The sequence below is a fragment of the Typopeltis vanoorti genome, chromosome 12, assembly GCF_054136105.1.
Source record: "Typopeltis vanoorti isolate ZY-2024b chromosome 12, IOZ_Tvanoo_1.0, whole genome shotgun sequence".
NCBI classification, from domain to species: Eukaryota; Metazoa; Arthropoda; class Arachnida; order Uropygi; family Thelyphonidae; genus Typopeltis; species Typopeltis vanoorti.
In genome coordinates this window covers 106,218,095-106,244,987 of record NC_143560.1, presented here as the reverse complement: position 1 = coordinate 106,244,987, position 26,893 = coordinate 106,218,095, and the positions used below count along the sequence as shown (strand labels likewise).

Here is a 26,893-nt window from a genome sequence, read left to right as displayed (position 1 = left end):
GTATCGAATTACAACATGGATTTGAATAATGAAAGCTAACATGAATAAAACGTGCTATATCAATATGTAACTAGTTAATCGTACTCGAACTAGTCATATACAATAAATTGCTGTATTTTGCGCCACGTAACATGCACAGTTTGCGTTAAGATGGCTGTACAATTTCGTAGTAATGATCATGAGACCAGATTGGCAGAAGAGAATCCTATAGACTATTTTCAAACCATTCTTTCAGTCTGTTCCCGAGTTACCTGTTTTGCGACTCGGTTAAATAGCATTTGCCGGTTTTACAAAATAATACTAGTTCGTGTAATGATATTTCGTGTTCCTAGTTGAGATTAGGAACACGAGTAGCAGTAGTTTTTATATTTAGTACTTAAGATCTCTGTAATACAACACAAACTTTAACAACGTTTTATATATTATTATTATTATCGTCATTATCATCCGAGACCTCCAGGGAGCCAAGGACTCATCGAGGGAGGCTATAAATCACCCAAACTAGCATTCATACCTTCCCTTAAATTCATTCACACTAGATGCACTCACCACCACTAGAGGCAAACCATTCCACTCACTCACTGATTTTGTAAGTGCTGAACATCAGTAGCATCCCTGATTGCCCTGCCTATCTTTTCATCATCGGCAAACAGTTGCACATCTGATGTTAGACCCTGCTTGATGTCATTAATGTATAGATTCAACAATAATGGCCTAAGGTGAACCCTGGGTTACACCACTGTCACTTAAATCTGACAGATTCACATACACTGTATACCGCATTTTGATATCTGGATTTTGATATTTTTCAACCATCCCCTGATCCAAGTCAAGTGTTTATATTCCAATCCAATATTCTCCAGTTTATGCAATAGCTTTTCGTGTTATTTTTTTATTACCTTATTTTTTAACGCCTTATTTCCTATTAACCCAATTATCTTAAAGATTAATTATTATTTTCTATTATTTCCTAGCACGTGGCAACAATTGTATTTTAATAATTGATCCACCGAATGTCGTTACTTGTATTCCATTCCTATAACTGTTTGTGTAACACTGAATATGTACTATTAGTTTTAGTATGAAATATCTGCACCTTTATTAATTAAAAGTTATTACTGTGGTCTTACGTGTTCTTTTAATAATTATACTATGCCACAGGTACCTCTAAAAATAAAAAATTGTCATTTCGAAACTTTTTTTTCTAAAATGTTATGATAAAAGTTATCAATTGAGAACAAAAACTGAACCGTGCAGACAGCTTCTTGTACTGGCAACTTCTACTAATTCCGCTAAATCAGAGAGTTATTGTAATACATAATTTGGACACGTTATAGTTGTTACCCAGAATATAGCTGAACTGGAACGGTTCGACATTTTCTTGTAAAAGTTTCAAATAGCGAATCTGAATCGGATTCGCTTTTGAAACTTTTATTCATCCCATAATAATTATATTTGTTTTATTATGGGATGAATAAAATTCATCCCATGATAATTAACTGTATTGAAGTCGCATATTACTACTAGTAACAATAATAATAATAATGGAGCTTGCGTAAACTGGGCTTTTCCTCCCGGAAACAGGCAAATCAGTCTCATGATCAGATATGAAACAGTTATCGGACAAGAAATACAATAAGAAATCATATTGTTCTATAATTATTCCCTATTAAAGTACCATTGGTATTTCACTCTGCACGGTTCAGTTTTTGTTCTAAATGGATCACTTTTATCATAACATTTTTTCGAAAAGTTAACATTTTCGGTGAATTGTTTTTTCTATGAATTGAATTTTCGACGAATTGTCGTTCGATGAATCGTTCATTCGATTAATTGCCTTTTCGATGAACTCTCATTTTAAACGGAGTGCAATAAAAATCGGAATGTGACGAAGTAAAATGGAATATAATTAAGTAAAATAAGCGCGAATTAAATTTCGCCAATTAAAATTTATTTGCAAATGTAATTTATTTACGATCAAATTATTTTACCAAAGAGAAATATTTTGCGTTTATCATATAAAAGTATTTTAAAATAAGTTTTAGGCTCTTTTGTATCCGACATCTAATCTACACTCAGACTCTTCGAATATCAAAACACATTCTTCCCAAAGAAATTACTACGGTAGCGTTGGCGTCACTTATTCTGATCTCACAAGGGAATTCCAACTTCATAATTAACAACTCCGTGACTTCCTATCTTCAGGCCGTGATCTTCCCAACGATTCGAAGATATTCAAAGTGTAGGGATTACATCATTTTGTGGGGATTAATGTCACGACATCTGTACACCGACCAAGCAGTTGTTTATCACTACAGCTTGGAATTAGTGAACGAATTAAGAAAATTGAACATCAGAAGACAAAAAATAATTGTTTTTGAATTGCTTATACAGTGCAAGTCAGATAAATTCCTTTCATAGATTGTGGTTAGCGATTAAAGATCCATAATGCACACTATTTCGAATCAAGTGATAATTCATTGAGCGGCGTCATATAAATGTAGCTTCCTCATTAAAAAAAAAAAAAAAAAAAAAAAACCAAAAAAAAAAAAAAAAAAAAACGTTAGTTGGTTTTCTCTTGCATGGCAGTGACTGCATTCCACTTTGAAACCTGGAGCCAACACCAAATTGCATTCGAACGATATTTTTCTTTTGCCATTTATTATACGGCTTGTAGCCTACTCCTTGACACTCTTACAACCTTTTGGTTCACTCAAGAAACTATTCATGGATAACAAGTTTGTTTTTGAAGAAGTCAGAACGGTCATGCTTCCGACAGACCGAAGCGAATATTTTTTCCTACAAAAAATGCTAGTCTTTGTTTCCAGGTGACTTAAAGTTATTCAAAAGGACGAAAATGGCGATTCACGATTACCCCCCCCCCCTCACCCCAAACAAAAGGTAAAATGAGAAAATTTTATAAGAATGTAAAATGAGTGTAAAAAATCTCTAAGTAGGGAGTGGCATTCAAAAGTAATTCATTTTCATTTGCAAAACATTATTTTTGCATAAGATAGGTAAGTACAACTGCAACAACTTAGTTTCTTAGGGCCATTTTAAGAAAATGCATTAAGATTTAGTATAATTTATTTTGTGAATTAAAAGATAGGAAATAATTTCTGCTGTTATTGTGATTTTTTTAACAACTCTCCTCATTATTACTTTATTTTACACGGATTTTTCAAAAAATTTTCCCCGATCTAACTGCCTTTAGAACCGCACAACTAAACAGTTGTACAGTGTGGACTTGGTTTTTGCACGAGAAATTAATGTTTGTTTAAAAAGAACTGGATGTTGAAATTCTGAACAAAATATCTTCCCAGTAAGTTTAGCTAAGTCTGACTTAATCTTCTTTTTATCTTGTTGTATATTGCATCACATTCTAGTATGAATTTATTAGCACATTGGTTACCTTGTGGATAATTAATATTAAACTGTGTATAGCCATCTAGAATTATCACACAGATAATGAATTTAATTTAGCAAAAAAAAAATATGAGTTAAAATTATTTTTCTAACTTGTATTTCATGATATTTAGTGTAGTACAGACATCGATCGGGAAGTCGTATACTTCATATTTGTTAAACTGATATGCTTTGCTTTGATAACCGAGAAAAGAAATCTGATGGGAGGTATGCTCTCTTGTTCCTTATTCAAGAGAATAAGGAACAAGAGAGTATACCTCCCATCATGTTCAAGAGAATAAGGAACAATTTCTCGACAGTTTTAAGCAGACCGGTTTGTGAATACATTCTCCCAATATCGACATTGTCCTTATCCTATCCAAATTGTGTTGAAAGTAAAGTAACGTTATCGATTATGAACATATGGGATGACATGAACGGAAAACCTGAAATCTTATTTGTTAAGGGTTTAGATGATAACAAAATTATTTTGGTTAGGCATTTCAATTTCTGAACATTTTCCGGTAACTGTCATTTATTAATTACGTCCCCATTACTTTTAATTTGCATGTAGAAGAACGGAGGTTCCCCTTATACAAACAGGCTTTTGAGTACTACTTGTCAATATAAGTTTTAAAAATCCAGAAAAGTTGTAGTTTAGCAGAAACATTTTGATGTTGGTCGAAATGTAATACGAAGTATAGAAATGTCTCTGACATGTAAGGCGCCTTTTGTGCAAAAAGTTTCCCCCCCCCTCCCCCATAATTATTTTTATTACGAAATAGGACAGTGGTTAAGACTCGATGGGAAGTCTGGAATAAGTACGACTATTTTCATTACATAGTTTTAATAGATATCAATTAAAATACCACAAATATAGTCATAATCAATAGAAAGACGGAAGGGTTTTGATTTGTATCTACATAGGATACTCGGCTCGTACTGGTTAGATCGAGCTTCCCGGAAGTGTAACAATATGCTCACTAGAAGAAGACAGCGGCGCCGATAGTTTCAGATTGCGCGATACGTGCGGTTTCTGTGAATTGATATACAGTATACTTATTTCGGAAGAAGTGAAATCTGACGTAAGCGAACACATGTAGATGATGTTCTGAATGGAGAATTGATTTTTAAAACTTAATTTTGCGCCCTTCCCTTTTTATGGTGCCCTTTGTGCGACAAACAACCAGCACAACTGGTTGCTTGCGGCCCTGAGGGGGGGGGGTATTATAGTACTAGTGCTGTGAGCGAGCTTTCATACAAACTTTTGCCACTTGAAGTCTTCAGTAAGTAATGTGGTGGCGTTGACATGCACTGTGTTAAAGTATAGCAACCTTTACATAACTAATTTATAAGCTCTCTGATTGGCTACCAGTGGAGATAGAACTGCTACCTCAGTCTAAAAAAAGAAAGTTAGGGTTAAATGGCCTTGCCTGCTTCTTATAGGAAAATAAAAGGCGCTAGCCAACATATTGTATAGGGCCACTCAAAAGCATGTGAAATACGTGATCAACATGCAGATGGCAAAAAAGTTCGTAAAAACTGGAAGAGGCATAAAAATAACGGTTCCAATCCTGGTGGAAAAATTTTGATCTTCTATAATGGATCAAAGATATTTGTACCATGTCATACTTATCTAATTCATAACTGAATGCCTCACAATTCTAGATTTTATGAGCGTCCACTGAACAAATACACGAGCTTCTTCTGTGCTAATGTACTATACGTTTACAACCTTTAGTGGATGGAATTTACATAAATATACATATTTAATTTCATACTCTAAATTAGTCGATCAGTGATAAAGAAAAAGTCACCTTGGAAGTTATTATTATTACTTTTTGTCATATGATGCCTCCGTGACACAATTGGAAGAATGAGGACATGCACTTTCAATTGAAAAGACTGGGATTCCATTCTCTCCAGACACGAAGGATATTTATATGGGCTTCAGTGGTGAGTTAGGCAGTCTTATACGGAGGTATTGTATGCTCACACTTCGTAGAACTGACCTTGGCTTTGTGCCAAGAATAGTCAATTTGTGCTGAAGGGGGGTGAAAGAAATAAAGGATGTATGAATTGGCTACCAACACGCGAAGTCACATGCTTATACATAAATTTTCAGACTGTTGTACAAGCAAAATAGCTACCACATGAAGAAGTAGAATTTTCATAAAAGAAAAGCTAATTTTCTGATGTACAAGAATAAACACTCATCCCACGAAACGCATTGATTACCGTAATATCGGAATGGATTCTTCTTTTGACATGCGCAGAAGTGTCGAAGGGGTCTTGCATCTGTGGGTTTACAATAGCATATACAGGGGAATAAAAGTTAAAGTATTCTTACTTAAAGCCTTATGGAATGCCATCCGGTGATTCAAATGCAACGAAACTTTTCAGGAATGCATTGTGCATCATGCAGAAGCGATATCTGAGGGGTGGAAAGCAGCTCAAAAATTCACCACCAGGGGCTTCCATATGATATACTGAATATAGATGCAATTTTTCCGAGTTTGTGTGTGTGCACGTGCAAGAAGGAGAAAAGCGACACAAGCATAAATAAATAACACATTTTTATTCACTTCTGTTATGCATTCACGGACTGTACTGTTTGATGTGCTGTTCTTCCCAGTATGACGCAAACTGCATCCTTTGCACAGAGTGTTTAATGATAGAACACAGCTGGTTGGGACTGATATTGTGTTATGCTGTCTTTCAGCATTGGCAAGTTATCAGGATGATCCTGATAAATCCAGTCTTTGAGAAATCTTGAAAGCCAGAAGTCACAGATGATCAGATCAGGTAAACGAGGTGGCCATGCAGTGGGAAATGCACAGCTGATCACTCTGACTTCCATGAAATGTTCTCGAAGACCCTCCTGTATGAATTGACTGATGTGTGCAGGAGGTCTATCTTGCATAAAAATGACTGAATCCATTCACAGGCATTCCTGTAGCTATGGCACAACAAAGTTATTTATCATATTGCAATACTTCTCAGCAGTAACTGTCACAGGACCTGACTGGCAAATGTCCTCAAAGAAGAAGAATGGTCCAATGATAAATGAAGCTGTAAACCCACACCAGACAGTAACTTTGGGTAAATGCAAAGGAATTTGTGGGAAGTAGGTTTTGCATAGTCCATACCTGGCAGTTGTGTGGGTATTTACAGCTTTGTTCAAGTGAAAGTAAGCTTCATCTCCCCACAAAATCATCCACAGCCATGCATCATCCAATTCCATTTAAGCAAGGAGTGTTAAAGCAAATGTCAGTTGATTTACAAAGTCCTGCAGGTTCATCCCCTCTGTCATGGTTATATTGAATGAGTAGAAATGCAGAATTTTTCAGACAATTGTGTAAACATGCACTCTGGGAACCAATGTTGTTATTCGTGGCTTGCTCCACAACAGCAGCAGCAGCAACTTCATTGGTTGCTACTGCTGTTGTGGAGCAGGTTGTTATATACCCTTGCAGAGGGGTCGCTGAGTAACTCAACTATTTTATCTGCTTCTGTTTCCTCATGACCATCACTCTTGTGCTTTTCATTATTATTATTATTATTACATGACACCTCCAGGGAGTCCAAGGACTCATCAAGGGAGGGCATCTACTCTACATCTCTCTCTGTCTCCACCAACTACAACTATACCAAGGCCATCTACCACCTGCCATTACAAGTGGCAGGCGGTAGATGGCCTTAGTAGATATTTTCACCAACAATCACAAACATTCATACCCACAGCAGCATTGCCATCCATTACCCTCCCTGGATACCATTTTAGTCGCCTCGTATGACATGCATGGACTATAGTGGGGCTGATATGTAAGTAACGCCCTCTCTAAAAATTAAGATGACTCCCTGGACCACTCCCTACGAGTTACCGAAAGATCGTCCAACTCAGCGTTGGTTCCACTCAGTGATGGCATGGGATACTAAGGCCAGGGCCAGTGGCATAGCTAGGGGGAGAAGGGGAGATCTGCCCCAGGCAGCACTTTGAACCTTACCCTATACGTGGGTTTGACTTTTTTTGTGGTATTTTTGGTGTGTATTGAGAGGGGTGGCAAAAGCTCTAGCAACGCCACTGGCCGGGGCCATCGCCAGATTAGATTGTACTCTGAGGCAAATAATTAAATATCGACCCTGATTGATTATAAGACAAAAATATAAGAAAATCTCCAATTGCCATTTTGTTTTTATTACAATAGAAACATTAATGCAGCACGATTACATAATAATATTAATTAAATGTTTGCTCTTTGGGGATATGGCCAGCGCCTGGTTGGCCGAGTGGTAGCGTATTTGCTCTCCAGCCAAAAGGCTGCGGGTTCGAATCCTGCCATGGGCATGGATGTTTATGATTGTCTGTGAAAATACTAGTGGTGGTGGTGGACAGTAGATGGCATTGGTGGTGGATGTAGTAGAGTAGGTGCCCTCCCTCAATGAGTCTTGGACTCCCTGGAGGTGTCAAATAATAATAATAATATTGCACAATAAATCTGTTTATAAGCTCTTCTAAATTTAAATTATAAGCAATGTCCACCTCTATCGATATAGTTGCTAGACCAACCATATGATTGTCTGTGAAAATACTAGTGGTGGTGGTGGACAGTAGATGGCATTGGTGTAGATGATGCAGTTGGTGGTGGATGTAGTAGAGTAGGTGCCCTCCCTCGATGAGTCTTGGACTCCCTGGAGGTGTCAAATAATAATAATAATATTGCACAATAAATCTGTTTATAAGCTCTTTTAAATTTAAATTATAAGCAATGTCCACCTCTATCGATATAGTTGCTAGACCAAGCAGTTGAGACAAGTTGATAAACAGTTGTTACCAGGTTAATGTGGAAGGAATTTTTTGTAGAATGGGGGGAAGGGGTAGAAAAAGGGGATATGCCTGGAAGTTGTAAGGAGGGTGTGAGCAGGGGCATAAGGAGTAGGTTCTTTGATTGGTGAGTGGTTGGTCAGTGGAATGCATTGGCTGACATTGTGGTGAATACAGATACATTGAATGAGTTTAAAGTTTCATGGGCTTTGTGTGTAACAGTGTACGCCTACCGTCAGGGCCGGCGGAAGCGGGCATGCAGAGCATGCGGGCGCCGCTACGATGGGGGCGCCGCCGCCAGGGAGCGGTTCATAAGTTAATTTTTAAGAAACAAAATTTTTATCATAAAAACAGAAAATTCTTAGAATGATCAATATTAAAATAAATAAGGCCGGATACACGGAATAAAAATTAAAAAAAATGTATATTGCCGCCTCTTTGATCAGCCGGCTGTTTACAATTTGCAGCTAGAGCAGGCTAAATGCTTGCCTGCAGAATGTTGTGTCTACTGCAGTCTATCTAAAGTGAAACGGTTTTTATGCGCAGAAACAAATTTTCGTACAAAACATTTGTTGCTAGTTAGCCAGTCATATGGTACGCATCTCAGTAGGCTACTTACAGTAGCGCAGTGCCGACTATTATTTCGTCTCTGTGTCGTGTTGTGTAATAATTTCTTGTGGGTATAAAATAGAAATGGAATCAAAAATTTAAAAAAAAGTTATTCAGTGCACAAAATCGTAAGCGTCATGCTGCGAAAGAATCAGATATTAAGAAACAAATTGGGGCTCTTAATAAATTTGTTAAAATATTAAAATATTCTGATGCAGATTGTAATCAACTCGATACATCAGAAATCAGAGTTGAAGAACCGTGCACATCATCCAGTTTTCAAGAAAGTACTATTGCAACTATTGAACAAGATAATTGAACATGATTTAAGTGAAAAATAGTTAGGATTAGTCAACTACAACAAGATTTAGTTGTAGTTGACCACGAAACTAACACATTGCTAGTCTCTGTAAATTTAGAAGATCCAGGTGAATGGGGAAATATTGATGAAACATTACGAGCTGTTTTAATTGAAATGGGGCCTGTTCAAAAGAAAAATATAATATATCCCAGAGATACATATGGTCGTAAATTTGGCGACACGTATTATAATAGAAAAATGGAAAACGGGAGCTCGTGCCAAGAACATGGCTCATTTATTCCGAAACTTTTAAATTCCGTTTTTTGCTTTTGTTGCAAACTTGTCGCACTTACTAAATCAACTGAATCACCTACTGAGTCTTGTAGAAGGTTATAACGATTGGAGAAATGTGAGTACAACTTTACATAGACATGAGACTAGATTAACTCGCATGAAAAATTTCTTTAAATGGAAGGAACTTGATAAAAATTTAAAAAAAAACAAAACTACTATTGATTTCCATTCTCAAAGCATGTATGAAATGGAAAAGAAACATTGGACGAGTGTTTTAGAACACTTGATTGAAATTTTAAAATTCTTTGGTAGTCGAAATTTAGTTTTTCACGGATCATCTGATAAATTATATGAAAGAAATAACGGCAATTTTTTAAAATTAGTCGAACTGTTTGCGAAGTTTGATCCCGTTAAATCATGTTGAAAGGGCCCTACAACGAATACAATAGGGTACACTATTTGAGTAAAGACAGTCAAAATGAAATATTGAAAACTTTAAGTAATGCAATCAGGGATACAATTTTATTATCAATTCGAAAATCTAAATATTATTCCAAAATTTTAGACTGCACACCTGATGCAAGTAAAACAGAACAAATGACCATTATTATTCGCTTTGTTTCCTGTGACAATGGAATTGTCAAGATCAGGAAAAACGTTTTAGGTTTTGCAGATATATCAGATTCCACAGGACGTGGTTTCTGTGCAACAATAATGGAACAACTGGAAAAATGGAACATTCCCATTAAAGACATGCGAGGTCACGGGTATGACAATGGGGCAAATATGGGCTCCAAAATATGCTTTTGAACAAAAATCCTCTAGCTTTTTACGTGCCATGTGCTGCTCATGCTCTAAATTTAATCGTTAACGATGCAGCCAAAGTGAATGTTGATACATTTAGTTTCTTTGCAATTATTCAAGAAATATAAAATTTCTTTTCATTCTCTTACAAACGTTGGGCAATCCTTTTAAAGTTCTTAAAAAAAAAAAAAAAAAAGTAACATTGAAACAGCCATCAGAAACGCGATGAAAAAGTAAAATTAATGCAATGATGCACTTTTTGAAATTTTAAATAATGAAAATTTTAATAAAGAAACTGAGCATGAAGCACAAACATTATGTGCTAAAATAAAGGACTGCAAATTTATTTGCTCTCTTATAACTTGACATGATTTACTTAACAGAATAAACCTGTGAGTAAAATGCTCCAAGACAAAAATATGAACATTACACTTGCTTTAGAATCTACCGAAAACTTTAAAATTCTTACAAGAGTATCGATCAGGTACAAATTTTAAAGAAGTTCAAAAAACGGCAAAAGAACTGAGTGAAGAGGTGGATGGAGAACAAAGAATTTAAAACTGGTACGGAAGTTCGACGACGAAAGAAGACACTACAATTTGACTACGAGCATCATGACGAATCGCCAGAAGATAAATATAGAGTGAATGTGTTTTATACACTTATAGACGTTGCAATGTGTTCGTTAATAGAACGTTTTGAACAACTAAAAACATATGATAATTCCAATTTCTTGTATAGATTACTACAAATTAATAACGAAGATTTACGAAAAAATTGTGCCGATTTAGAGTTCTCTTGAAGGACTGCGACAATAAAGACGTAAATGCAATAGAACTATATTACCAGTTATGTGCTTTCCGGGATATTTTTCGGAAGGATAATTTAAATATTCAAAAGCCCTTTCGATATTCTTAATTTTATTGTGTCCAATAATTTATCTTTAACTTTTCAATTGCTTTAAGAATACTATTAACCTTACCTGTTAGTGTAGCGAGCGGTGAACGTTCCTTTTGCAAGTTGAAATTGATTAAAACGTACTTAAGAACAAGTATGTCACACAAAAAAAAAGCTTGTTAATTCGGCGTTAATAGCTATTGAAAATGATATATGTGCTGAATTAAACGTTAAAACCATTATTTCTAATTTTGTGAATACGAAATCAAAAACTTTGAAATTTTAATAAAAAAAAAAATTCAAGTATATTTATGTAATTTAATTTATTTCCTGTTATTCTATAAAGATGTCATTTTTTGAATACTTATAATAAATGTTCTAATTATTTCTGAATTCTTTTCTTATTTTCTCATCTATTTTGAGTTTCTTTTATTTTTCTAAAAGATAGTTCCACTTATAAAAATTATTAAAAAAATTTTTTACAAGTTACTAAGAATTTAGTAACTTGTAAAATGCAAGAATATTTTAAACTTTAGTTCAAATAAATTTTAACTTCAATTAAAATTCATTTTAATTTTATTAGCGATTTGGGTCGGTGAGAAGGCTATAATCCCTGTATCATTATATTCAACGATTAAAGTGAAGTGGCTTTATCAAAATTTACTTTGACTTTTGAGAATTATTCTGGTTTTTTAACATCCTGCCTAGCCAACACCCCCGGTTCGTTACATTTAGCGAACCAACGTGTGGCAGTTCCGTCAAAATTTATTTAACAAATTCAAATAATTAAAATTTTTATTATCGTAAAAGAACCACACTCTCCCGGATCATTACAGGGGCGCTTAGATAGAAATTGCATGCCAAAGACCCTAGCGCTGGCTCTGCCTCCCGTGATGAGTCTTTTGACTCTATAGAGGTCTGATGTTAATAATTATAATAATAATAATGTAGGTCTTAATTCTTAATCTAGATTAATCTTAATCTTAATTTAGATCTTAATTCTTCATCAACCTACATGGTTGATGAAGAATTAAGATCTAAAAAAGGCTAATTGTTTATTTACTTCTTCTAAGGTGAATTGAATCATGGGATGAAGTGCATTTAATTTAGAAAGAAACGGTTGTAACTCGGAGAAAGAACTATTCCAAATTGAAAAAATATCATCCACATATCTGAACCAGCATGTAGGTGTAGGTGAAATGTTATCAGAAATACACTGTTCAAAATGTTCCATGAAGAAGTTGGCAAAAATAGTATTGCCCATGGCTGTTTCTTTGATATGTTGATATAATTTATTTTTCTAAGAGAAATAACCAGAATGTATTACAACAAATATTTTAACAATATCTGAAGGAAATTCTTGTTGAAGTAATTCGTTGGTGTCAGATAAAGGAATATTAGTAAACAAGGCAGGGACGCCGGCCATATGTGCAATGTGTGCAACGCATATAGCGACAGGACAGTAAAGGTACCAAAGAGGAGGAAAAACTTAAAAAAACGTTTTTTAAAAGTGATTTTTTTATTGGGGGGGGGGTAGGGGCACTAACTAAAGTTTTGCACACAGGCGCCGGAGACTACTGGTGCGCCCCTGTAAACAAGGATACAACATTTACAGGAAACATTTGAACTAATTATAATATCTGAAGCATCCAAGTGAAGATTAGAAATTTTATTTTTAAAATCCAAAGTATTTCTCACAATGCCTATGATACTTAAGTGAAATTTCTGTGCTAAAGTTTTTACATGAGTTTTCCTCTGGTTTTATAATTCTCTCAAAATGTTCCACATAGAAGTTGGCTCGGGGTGGAGGGGGCTAAGCAGTCCCTTCCAGCTGTTCGTGTATTTTTTCTTTCCATATGAAATAACCAAAATAAATGGTGAATTTGGATAATTTAGTTATGTCAGAATAGAAATATGGCTTAATGAGGCAAGGATCTCTGCCAAAGGTGCATTGAGGAACAATGAAGTAATGTCAAGGCTAATCATGTCAGAATCTGTGGGTGTAAATTTTTTTTTGTTTAGTAATGTTTTACGGTGCAGACAATATTTAGTAAAAGTGAACAAGTTATCTGTTTGGGGGGGGGGAAGTGAAGATGAATATTTGTCCAGTTTGTAGGTGGGGCTGTCTCTTAGCTATTGGACAAAGGAGATTATTAGATTTGTGAATTTTTGGGACCTCCTATATCTGGGGTAGTTTAACATGAATTGTTACATTTGAGTTGTTTCCAGTGATTTAGTTGAGTACCTTGTGCTTGTCATAGTTATAATTTGTGCTTTGAAGATGCTGGGTAGGAAACCAGCAAAATCTAAAGTTTAAATAACTTAATCAATTTTTTTCATGTATTGGTGTCATTAATACTATGAAACGCTAGTATGAATAATCAAAAGGTCATTGTTTTTGAAGGTCAGGTGAACGGTAGATTATTGTATCTCATTGTCTTTATTTTTGATACTCCTGGTATTTGCATACAGAAAAAACAGCGTATTGCCAGCTTTCTCCATATACGATGGTGGTCTGAAATGTTCTTGGCCTCTACCCTAAATGGCAACGCTATCGGCAAGATTTTTTTATCTAAGTTGGCACATCTGTCAAAAGCATCCATATGAAATTGCAAGTCATTCTATCAAGTAGTTTGTTTTATACAGCTGTCTGAAACAAAAGTGTTGTCTGTATCCCTTGAAATGGATAAAATTGAGTATCGTACAGTTTTAAAATTCTTTATAAAAGATGGTCTAATACCAAAATCCCTTGGTATTTTGGTAAAAGAAATTCATTCGAAGTTCATAAATGTTTGTGGGCACTCTTCTCCTTCGTTTTCAATAATTAAAATATGGGCTGCTGAGTATAAACGTCGCCGTACCAGCCTTGAAGATGATCCATGTGAAGGACGTCCAAAAAGTGTAACAACACCAGAAATCATTGATCATGTGCACAATATGGTATTGGATGACTGGTGAGTCAAAGTGTGTGAAATTGCTGAGAATGTAAGCATTTCAAAAGAACGTGTAGGATATATTTTTCATGAAGAATTGCAAATGAAAAAGCTTTGCACAAGATGGGTGCCGTGCTAGCTCACAGCAGATCAAAAACGCACTTGCATGAAATTCTCTGAACAGTGCTTGGAGTACTTTAACAAGAATAAAACTGATTTTGTGTGTTGATTTTTTACTATGGATGAGACTTGGATTCACCATTGGACAGAAGCCGGTTGTTCAGCACCAAAGAAGACAAAGTCGGTTCCATCAGCAGGAAAGGTCATGGTATTGGTGTTTTGGGATGCTAAAGGCATTTTGTTTATTAATTATCTTGAAAAGGGTAAAACAATACCCAGGGAATATTATTCCGATCTTTTAACCAGACTAGAAGAAAAAATCGTGAGAAAACACCCGGTTTGCAGAAGAAGAAAAAATCATGTTTTATCCGGACAATTCACCTGCCCACAAAAGTGTTTTGGAAATGGGAAAATTAAGGGAATCTGTACTACAAATTGTTGGAACATCCACCATATTCCCCAGATTTGGCTCCCTCTGACTTCTATCTCTTCCCAAAACTAAAACTCTTCCTCGCTTGTCAGTGTTTTTCTTCGAATCAAGAGGCGATTGCAGCTGTAGAGGGGTATTTTGCAGATCTTATTGAGAACCACTACAGGGATGGAATAATGATGCTGAAGCATTGCTGGAATAAATGTATTAGTCTTAAGGGAGATTATGTTGAAAAATAGAAATAATTTTGAAATTATAAATTTGTTTTTTTCATGGTTAGGCTGAGAACTTTTCAGACTACCCTCGTATATGTACCAGTACTCGCAGTTGCCACATATCTCTTATTGTCTTCACCAGCTTCTGTCCTTCTTCAAGAATGTATAATCTCCCAAACCACCTTTCCCTACACAGTCATTCTTGCCATCCTCCAGTCTATCAATTCTAGTTTTCCTACTCCAATTTTCCTATTGGCTCTGGGAACAGTAACTCTCCAAATGCCTGCATCCTTCCATAATCAAATCATGGTATCTCCACTTGGGCCTGGCTCCCACTGAAGAGACCCCAATAAAGGTCGAAACTAGTCTGGGTTGTGGCCCTTCCCTTAATGCATAACATTAGACATATCCGCAAGGAGATGTGTTTTGCATTATGGGAGATACTGAGGTAGGAGTGTTGGTAGCTTGCTCCACCTTTGCAAGGAGTGCCCTGGTGTTGTACCACCTACCCCAGTCCTGAAGATACTTTCAGGTGCAAACTTTGTTTGCTCACACTTGGATAAAGGATTAAACTAAATTTATTATAATCAAATCACTTGTGTACAGTTCTCTTTTGCCATCAAATGCACTCCAAACATTCACATATTTCAACTTCTCTTCCTGCACATTCTTGTGATCATGTCAATCATTATCAGTACTCCTCTCTGTTTTTCTTATGTTTGAATAATGATGAGAATAACAGAAAAATTCTTCACTTACCTGAAGGAGTTGATAGTTTAAGATAGTATGCCTCATGAGCTGCAACAAATTTGCTTACATTAGTGTTTTCAGTTTATTTTTTTTGATTATCAGTTTTGCTTTGTACATTAAGTAGTCATATTATTAGAAGTTGCCATATATTAATCTTTAGAATATGTTTGATATGTCATAATATTGTTTGGTGTAGTTCTGGAAACACTTTGCAGGTATGTATTCTTCCCTAGGTATATGTGATGAAATCGTATAGTTCCACAAGATTTTCTGGCAGTTTGCATTTATCTCAATGGGATTAAGGTAGAATCACAATAGTATTCCTGTAACCATTCTTAGACAGCACATACCCTGTGACATGGTATATTATTCCACTGGAAAGTCCAGTAGCATAAGGATTTTTACTGGGGATTTACCATTTAACAGCCATTTTATTGAACATGATATACTCAGGTAAACAGTTCGTATGAATAGATTTTTATTTAGCTCTTGCTTTGCTAATGTCAAGGGAAGATCCCTAAGGAGTTCCAGGAAAACACGCTTTAGATCAGTGGGTCTCAACCTTTTTAGTGATTGGCACCCCCTTGAATCTAAAAATAAGTTCTCGCACCCCCTTGAAAAATGTGTTTCTATTTCTTTATTTAGGAAATTACATCTATTGCAAGATAATTTATTTATTGAAAAATAAACACATACATTTACATATTTACAAAACAATATCTCAATTTTTAATGGCTATGTTGTTGTTGTTTATTCATAATAATACTTTTGAAGTGAGGCTCCTTTTTTGAAAGAGCCACGCTTAAGTCATCAGTTGCATTTAAGTGATTTCTGGCTTTCGTTTTTATGTGCAAAAGTGATGAAAATCCCATTTCACACAGGTAGGTGGTGGCAAATGGTAAAAGTGTCTGAAATTCTGCTTTTGCCAGCTGTGGATAAGGTTCTAACTGTGTACACCAGCATTGTTGTAATTCCAGTTTTTCAAATTCCATTTGAATACGTGCATTGGCTCGTATTTCAATAAGATCGTCTTTTATTAAATAGCTGTCGTCCATCGAATCTGGGTCAAATAGAAATGGATCCAATATCCATCTCTGAACTTTGCTAATATTTCCTGTGGTAAAATATCCATGAAATGATTCACTCATTTGTTGGAGGTGTATTGCAATTTCAGGTAGAATTATTATTTTCTCATTTTCCAGAACGATTGAATCAAGCAAAGGAAATTTTGTAAAATTCCCATTTTCAACTCAACGTTTCCAAATTTTTAGTTTTTCAATAAATGAAGATAATTTTTCATTATCTGTTATTATGTTCTTTCCAAATTCTTGCATTGATGTGTTGAATTCATTCAGATGGCTAAATATATCTACTAAGTAGGCTAGTCAAAGTATTGCTTCTCTTTTTTCAAAAGCTTTAACTAAAAATTAAGCGGATAAAAATCCTATGTTGTTATATAGCCAGTAAGTGAAACTCAAGATTGAGAACTATGATATATATGAGTTCCAGTGCCAAAAAACTATCGGCGAAGGCAATTCGAAGCAAAGGTGGAGCAAGATCCCTCACTATTCTTGATATTCTCTCATAATGTAAAACACAGCTCCTAGGAGATGTAATACTGTCATTACATTATGAGGGGAGGTCACTACCCAGACCGGTTTCAACCTTTTTTGAGGTCTCATCAGTGAGTAGGTAGACCTGGAAGATATCAAAGCTTAGTGAAAAGAACTTACATACCTTCACTATACGAATGCCATAAAGGTGTGCTTGTATTTTGTAATTAAAATGAAAAGCCAAACGGCTAGTTTTCTGGCAACTTAATAGAAATTAAGCGGATAAAAATCCTATGTTGTTATATAGCCAGTAAGTGAAACTCAAGATCGAGAACTACGATCTATATGAGTTCCAATGCCGAAAAACTATCGGTGAAGGCAATTCGAAGCAAAGGTGGAGCAAGATCCCTCACTATTCTTGATATTTTCTCATAATGTAAAACACAGCTCCTAGGAGAGTTGGGCTTTTCATTTTAATTACAAAATACAAGTACACCTTTATGGCATTCGTTTAGTGAAGGTATGTAAGTTCTTTTCACTAAGCTTTGATATCTTCCAGGTCTACCTATCAAGAATAGTGAGGGAGCTTGCTCCACCTTTGCTTCGAATTGCCTTCGCCGATAGTTTTTCGGCATTGGAACTCATATAGATCGTAGTTCTCGATCTTGAGTTTCACTTACTGGCTATATAACAACATAGGATTTTTATCCGCTTAATTTCTATTAAGTTGCCAGAAAACTAGCCGTTTGGCTTTGTATTTTAATTACAAAATACAAGCACACCTCATGGCATTCGTATACTGAAGGTATGTAAGTTCTTTTCACTAAGCTTTGATATCTTCCAGGTCTACCTACTCACTGATGAGACCTCAAAAAAGGTTGAAGCTGGTCTTGGTAGTGACCTCCCCTCATAATGTAATGACAGTATTACATCTCCTAGGAGCTGTGTTTTTCATTATGAGAGAATATCAAGAATAGTGAGGGAGCTTGCTCCACCTTTGCTTCGAATTGCCTTCGCCGATAGTTTTTCGGCATTGGAACTCATGTTGATCGTAGTTCTCGAACTTGAGTTTCACTTACTGGTTATATAACAACATAGGTTTTTTATCCGCTTAATTTCTATTAAGTTGCCAGAAAACTAGCCGTTTGGCTTTTCATTTTAATTACAAGCTTTAACTAAATCACAATTTTGGTTAGTAAGAAACTGTATAATTTCCTCGTGTAATTCAAAAACCCTGCTTAGCATGCAGCCCTTGGAGAGCCACTGTACTTCAGTGTGATAAAGAAGCACGGTATGAACAGCACTGATTTCTTTGCACAAAGCACGAAAGATATGATGATTAAGCACTCGTCCTTGTATATACTTTACTACATTTACTGCAGTAGTTAAGTGTTTTAAATTCTCTGGTAAAGCTTTCGATGCAAGTGCATGACAGTGCAACATGCAATGCATTATTGTAACTTACGGTATTTCTGTCTTGATGTATGAAAAAAATCCAGAATTTTTGCCCAACATTGCAGGGACACCATCAATGCAAATTGAGCCTATCGCATTCATGGGTATTTGATGTTTCAAAAAAAAAGTTTTTAACATGATTGAAAACATTAATTCCTTTTGTCGTCAATTCCAGTGGCTCGCAAAATAAAAATTCTTCCAATATTTCTTTTTCCTTAATGTATCGCACAAATACCAACAACTGACTGCAATTATCAACATCAGTTGACTCGTCCAGTTGAATACTCATTTTTAGAGGACTGGCTTTGATATCTTCTACTACTTGCAGTAAAATATCAACACTGAGATCTTGAATGCACGATCAAATCACATCGTTCGATAACGGAATCTGCTGAATTTTCCTTTGTGCATCAGAACCCAATACAATTTTTGCAATTTCAAGTGCGCATGGTTTTAAATTCGTCAGCTATTGTATGACCTTTTCTTTTCTTAGCACACAGATATGCCACTTGATAAGAAGCTTCTAACAAGGGTTTTTGAACTGCCTGCAACGTCAAATTTTGTGATAGTACCGCTGGTATCAAATCATGCCTTCTTATACTTCAAGATGTTAAGAGTATGTCCTGCAGATTCACCACCATGCTGATTGTTGAAATGCTCTAACAACTTTGACGGTTTAAGATTGGAGTTTGAAAATATTTTGCAACATAAAATGCATTGTGGTCGTTGCATACCATCTTTTTCTGTTGTACAAGTGAATCCATAGGCAACATAATCGTCTTTCCATTGGTTGACATAACGAGGGTTACTACAATCAATAAAATAATAATTATAATTTTTCAAAATTTGCAGAAAACCTTTATGTAATCAATTGATCGTATCCGGTATGGGCTTTAGTCACTGATTAATGTTGGTAAATTAAAGAAAATTAGTATTCGTTTCTGCGTCAAACCACCTTGTTAACATTCGTACTCGGAGTATGCGAACACGTGCGCGTATCAACCAGTTTCTTATTGTACTGCATGTGCTGGTAAGTGTGATGCGCTGAGGCAAAGGTAGAGAGGGTAGGAGTGGGGGTCCCAAAAATCGACATAGCGTTCACTAGTTTCTCACAGGCGGTCAGGCAGTAGTTTCCATATTGAAAATTTAGAAACTTCTCTCGCACCCCTGGAAATGCTTCACCCCCTCCCCCCAGGTTAAGAACCACTGCTTTAGACCATTACTCAGCTGCCACTATGTTGCATTGTTGTGATCAGGCATAATGGAGACATGTCATGTTTTGCGCTACCCCATCCTTGTATTCACATGAAAGCTGAAATTTGGATTCATCACTATTTGATCCCCCCTCCATCCAATCATCTGGTGTCAGCTTTTCAACAGAAATAAACATAATACTAGTCACTAGTGCATGGGACATTCAGATATACATGCTTGTAATGCTAGTGGTATTGTTCAGTCAGTTGACCATTTAACACATCCTTTTGATTTTATGATCCTGTTAGTCCATCTACCTTTCACATCAATGTTTCAGTTATTTTTGCTGAGCCATTTTCAGCCACATGCTACATTCACTTAATGTTTTCTGTGTTTATTTATCATTGCTATTCTGTTATACCTGTGATGCTGTTGCATATAGTCATCCTAGCATGGCAGCGATTTCACAGCACTCTTAATAGTAGTATTTAATAAATTCCTGGTTTTCTTTTATCTGTGAAACTGATATTTAAAATATTGTACTATGTCTATAAGCATGTCCCTACTAGATGGCTAGAAAGAGCTTTCCAGAACTAGAAAGACTAGTAATACTATCCTTTCTTGTTCTCACTGTCATTCTATTTAGAGTTGCTCATAACACATGAACTTTGCTTAAATTCACACTTATTAAGATCATATTTATCTTTCAATAATTATAACACAACACACACACACACACACACACACACACACACACACACACACACACACACACACACACACAAAGGGCACACACAAATATATATGTTAGTTTATTATAGGCAGTTATTATTATTATTATTCGTGACACCTCCAAGGAGTCCGAAGACTCATCTTTTGAATTAAAGATTAATTTAAAATGGTAGTGGTATGCTGCTTGCTGTTATCACATTAAAAGAAAGGATATTTATAGGAGATGCTCAATATTATTGGAGAGTAATTTGAATATTGCACTAAGCACAAAGATGTCTCTTCACTGGTCTGATCTGCACATGATATTCCAGTTTATCCTAAACATGCATGTTCTTTTGTGTTGAGATTGGGTCTCTGTGCAGCCAGCTGAGCTTTTTTGCATAATTTTCTCCAGACCATGCTGCAGTAGCACCCTTCAGTATGATACAGTGCATTGTGTGAACCTATGCAGACCCTTTGTGCAGTTGGTTAATCATTTCCATGTTGGATTGCCAAGATTTTTATATCAACCTTTCAAGTACCCTTTAGTCCCTTTCTGAATCTTATATTTTTTGACTGAGGTGCATCTTCACATTTTCCATCAACTAATAATGCTGTCTGTAGTTAATTTTTGATGAAGTCTTTTATCAATGTCAAAAATGGATAGACCACTGATATGACATTCCATGATAACATCTCTTTTAAAGTCTGGTCTTGTTTAAAATTGAGGCAGAAATAAAACTTACATGAAAATTATCTTCTATCATTAAAATAATTTTCCCATAAGTTTTATTTCTATCTCATTAATCAATTATGACAGCTTGGATACACATCCTTAGATATCTTAATTTCTTCTCCTTGTACTTTTGACAGTAAATGTATATTTGATTCTGGAAGTATATATATTGCCATATACAGCAATATAGGCTATACATGTTGGCAAGAATATATGTATTAGTTTGTTTCATTTTAAATGGGAAAGGTCCCAGTACTTATTTTAGTATAGTGTATATGCCTTATTCAGATACTTCTGTGTATTATACATTTATTTGAATACTATTATATATTTTTGTTTTCTGATTTGTCTTCTAGATGGTAATCCAACAAGAGGACTTTTTCCAAATGTATTCAACTTAGCAAGTGGGGCAAATATATCTGTGAATGCAACATGTGGTGAAGCAGGTCCTGAAGTATACTGTAAACTTGTTGAACATGGCTATGTTAGGTAACTATAAACAGTTCAAAAAGCAGTGACAATTGTTTCTATGTTCTTTTGCAGTCAGTGTGAGAATGTGAATAAAAAAAGGAATATATGTTAAACTATAAGAAAGATGATTATGACAGACTGAAAAGGCAGCTGCAAGCAACCCTTGCCATGAATAATTGCATGGTAGGGGAATATGCAAAAGTATTCCCCTACCTACTGCTTAAAATATTAAAAGTTGTTGAGATTGCATTTTGCAATACATTTGCAAGACAGAAGCTGCGAACTATACACCTGTTAGTATCTCAAAGTAGGTGGTTAAGGCTAGAATTCAGGAAAGTAATTGAGGAGTAGCATAGCACCTCATGTTGGAAGTTTAATGGAATATTGTTTGACTTGGCAAAGGCATTTGATAGGATCAGTGGCGTAGCAGGGGGGAGGGGGGGTCAACACCAAGAGGCACTTTGAATGTTACCCTATACGTCGTTTTGACTTTTTGTAGTATTTTTTTCTTGCATTGAGAGAGGGGCAGCAAAAGCTCATAGAAATTCACTTAGTAATCTGTTAATTAAACTGGAGCAAATGTGGGTGAATATGAAGTTAGTGATGTGAATAAGAAGGGCTGTGAATCTTATTCATGTCTTACTCAATTTTATTTGCAGTGAAAATAAAGCAGAATCAAAGAGAAAGCAAGTCACCAGGATGTATAGCTGGTTACTGTTTAGTCTTTTGCTATTTAATTTGTAAATTAATGATATTGGAGACAATTTAAAGATGATATCCATTTGTTTGCTGCTGATGATGATAGTGGTAAGGGCAATAGAAAACAAAGGATAATGTTTGCCAGTTCAGCGTGTGGCAAAAGTGTGAAGTTATGCACTTTGAGCTGAAAAGATGTAAACTATATATTATATTGATGGGATTATGCTGAAGAAAATTGATGAAGCTAGGGATTTGGGGATAACGGTGGACAGAGAGTTGAAGTTCAGAGCGCATATTGCAAAAAGTGAACAGAATAGCATGGTGTTGATAAACACACTCACAAGTAGGGATAAGGAAGTTATTATCCCTCTTTATAAAACTTTAACGATGGAAGTCACGTAAAATTGTTTATTTGTATTTTTAGAAAAATTTTGGCAATGTTTCATAGCCATTTTCAATACATTGCAGGAAAATAATCGCAAAAAAAAAAAGAGAGAAACAATTAAAGTGAAAGTGTGTGATATTATATGCACTATGGACTGCAGGAGAATACCTCCATCTTCATTAATAGATATCAAGAAATAAAATAAAAATGATTAATAAAATATTTTAAATAAATAATTAATTAATTACAATTTATGAAACATGAATGGTGAGTATTAGTTAGGATGACTTCCCAAAATTTAGAATTTATGGCAATTATTTTTGTTAAGGTCGGGATTGTGAATGTGTGCTTCACAGCTCTCTTTGTATAGTCTTTCCAAAAGAAAATAGCTTTTGTGTAGAACTTGGTATTGTTGCACTGATTTCTGTATTTTGTAGATAAGGTGTAGTTTTAACTAGATTTATTGGACTCCTTAAATGGTGCATGCTACAGTAGGGGAAATGGAGAAACCAAATTTGAACAAAATAATCTCAGTGTTTTTTTTTTTTTTTACCTAAACCATTTGATTTGGTACAGATATGTTGATAAGGTATTTGATGTATGGAACTCCTCTTTGTCTTATCTTCATGAATTTCTTGAGAAAATTTATTTAGTAAACCCAAGAATCAAATTTACCTAGAAGTAGCAGATAAATAATAGAAGTAGCTTATTTACGGAAAGAAAAGGCAGGGTAGACCTAAAAAAAAAAAAAAAAAAAAATAAGAAGGATATTGGATGGATAATGAGACCGGAACAGACCAATATGGTCTATACCCATAATTAGTGTTATGATGAATGCTTATTTGTTGACTGAAAATAAATATTTAAAATATTTTTTTCTTGTTTACAAAAAAAAAAAAAAAACCTAATTTATTTTTCATCATAAATTAGAATTCTGTTTTCATATATAGCATATTAATTTCAAAGATAGAAGTGACACTGACTTTAGGTGCACCAGGTTAATATAACATTGTGAATAATGTAGTCAGATGCTCGAGACTGCAACTAACTGTCTTTGCACTTCAACTTTTTTTCTTTGAAAACCATCATCGTTTGTTTCTATATATTAACCTTATGCATCTTATTGATAATTACTTAAAAGTTTGGAGATTGTAGTCCATGTCAGAATGTTATTGTAGAGGACAGGCAGGTGGAACAAATGAGGATGAGAATTTGGTTTGACAGGTTTGAAGTTAGACTGTGAATGGATGTTGATCAGCTGATCTCATTTTATCAAGTTTACAGGAATGATGGAAACCAGTTTAATAGAACACTGCCCAAACAAACTGTGAAATAGCATTAAAGTGATATTGCGATGATCCATGTATCTTGATGCTTGATGCTGAGTAGATAGCACGTCTACTCTCTATCAAACTGGCTGTGGGTTTGAATCCCACAACCAGTTTGGTCATGGGTGATGGATGGTCATGGATGTTCATGAATGCCTTTAGGTGGCAACTTTTTTGTGTAGTGTGAAACGACCATAATCACCCTGCTTATTGGAGATTTGAATATGATAAAGACGAATAAAGATGACCCAAATGTGCTCTGTTTGGTCTCTAGAACACGGCCTCCTGATTTTTAACTTTTTCCCACCAACAGTATGCGATATACAATAGATTTACAACCAAAATTTTGTGGGTGAGATTTACATAAAAGCAAAATTAACTAATATAAATTAATTAAAATAAAAATTAACATATTATGAATGACATAAATATATTACCTTCTTCTGTATAGTATCAAGAAGTTGTAGGAGCTTTGGTGTACCATCCCATATATAAGAACAGTATTTTCAAGTTGGACAGACTTGGGATTTGTTTGGGGTTATCAGCTATATGGGTGAAAAGTAGTATCTTAATCAGAAAGCCATGTTTGATCTTGTTTGGAGAGCTGGGTCTTATCAAAGGTAAGAGGAAGAATTTTTGCTTTTTGAAAGAAGACAGGACTATGTTTTTGTAGTACTGCAGAAGGAAAGGAGATCAGTATTCAAGGCATAAATTATGGTTAATTTTGAAATATGAAATGTCTGAGCGCTGCAAGATTTGTCAAATATAAAGGAGAAATGCTTTTTGATGTTGGGCCCATTTAGGAGAGGTTGGCTGGTCAACCTATAGTACGTTAGTACTATATATGGGAAGTGGGTTGGGAAAGGAGAAACATTTGCATTTGATTTAAAAGCCTGTATGTTGTATTCCTTGAGAAATATGTCAGGGGGAAGACTGTTCCACAGTAAAGCAGTAGCAGGGATGAAGGAGGAGGAAAAGAAATTTGTTCTGTGAGTTTCAAGGTGTACTGTGAAAGGATGTTGGGCGACAGCTGTTCATGTTCCAATAGGCTTAGTACAGAGTGGGGGAATTATTGAAGCTGTTTCAGATGAACATTTCCCATGGAAATATTTATAGAATATACAAATTACAAAGACCAAATGTCTGTGTGAGGGGAGCGAGTTGGTAATAGATGGGTCATTTATCAGTCTGTGTTAAGTCAAGCATTTTGAGGGAGCTTTTAGGAGCCCCACTCCAAATGTGAGGAGAGCAGTATTCGAACAGTATATGTGGATTTGTGATTTGTATAAGATTAACAGCTGTTTGAGGTGAAGTAATGTCTTGAGCAAAAGAGAGAACCTAGTTTTTTTGGAAGCTGAGGATGCAATGGTTGTGATGTGTTTATGGCAGGAGAGGCTTGATGTCAAGGTAATTCCAAAAAGAGAAATCTCATCTTGTCTGGGGATTTGAGTGTTATCAAAAATAATGCTGGGGGGAAATGGTTCTTTTTTGTGAGAAATAAGACAGAACTGGGTTTTACTAGTGTTGAAGTTGACAAGGTTATCTGAGTCCCATTGGAGGATGGCTTGGAGATTAGAATTAAGGGCAATGGTTGTTGATGCTCTGTGGGTTGAAGTGAGTTGTGTAGAATAGGGTTTGTCAAATGAAAGGGAGGAGTGCAGTATGCTGTCGTCTGCAAAACTGTGTATTGGGTTGCAGGTCAAATGAAGTAGGTCATTGATATTATTATTATCTCAGACCTCCAGGGAGTCAAGGACTCATCAAGAGAGGCTGTAAATTACCCAACCCAGCTATCATTCATACCTTCCCTTAAATTCGTTTACACTAGATGTACTCATTACCCATAAGGGCAAATTATTCTACTCACTCGCTGCTCTCTGGGAGAAAAACCTAGCTCTTAACTCTTTCTTGACTGAGAACAACTTTAACTTCCATGGATGCCCCCCCCCCCCCCCATGTTCTCTCCCCGCCTCCCATTTAACGAAAACTTTCATCATTTGAAATGCTATAACACCCATTCTAAAGTTTATAGACCTCCATCATATCTCCCCTCTTTCTCTTGTTAAACAGAGTCTGTAATCCACATACTCGCAATCTGTCCTCATAATCTAAATCTCATAATCTGGATATAATCTTTGTAACGCTTTTTTGCACCCTTTCCACAGTTTCTTTATCCCCTTGGAACCTGGGAGACCAAATCTGCACACAGTAATCCAAGCATGGTCTTATCAAAGCCTTATAAAGAGGCAAAATTACCTCCTTATTCTTACATGTCAAGGTTCACTTCAACATAGCAATTATCCTCTGAGTTGTATTTGCAACTTTTGCTATGTGACCTTTGAACTTAAAATTCTTATCCACCAATACACCAAGATCCCTTGCTTATTCAGTTTCTTGTAGCATAACCCCGCTAATATAATATGCCACTGGAACTCTAATCACACCAAAGTGCATAACTTTACACTTACTAACATTAAACTGATAGCCATTTTCGTTTGCCCAGATTTCCAGTCTATTCAAATCATTTTGTAATTGCTGAATATCAGTAGCATCCCTGATTTCTCTGCCTATCTTCACATCATCAGCAAACAATTGCGAATCTGATGATAGACCCTGCTTGATGTCATTAATGTATAGATTGAACAATAATGGCACAAGGACTGAACCCTGAGGTACACCACTGGTTATCTTAAATCTGGCAGATTCACACCCACTGTATACCACTTTTTGATATCTGTCTGTCAACCATTCCCCGATTCAAGTCAATAGATTATGTTC

At 35.5% G+C, this 26,893-nt stretch overlaps 1 protein-coding gene across 1 annotated transcript in view; it reads left to right on the top strand.

The window, feature by feature from the left end:
* The window catches only part of LOC150101107 (laminin subunit alpha lam-3-like), a 789,889-nt gene that overhangs the window by 6,397 nt on the left and 756,599 nt on the right, over positions 1-26,893 (top strand). The window contains exon 2 of the mRNA XM_090402236.1: positions 21,589-21,721. Within this exon, the coding sequence (XP_090258362.1) occupies positions 21,589-21,721 (133 nt within the window). The remainder of the gene's footprint in view (positions 1-21,588; positions 21,722-26,893) is intronic.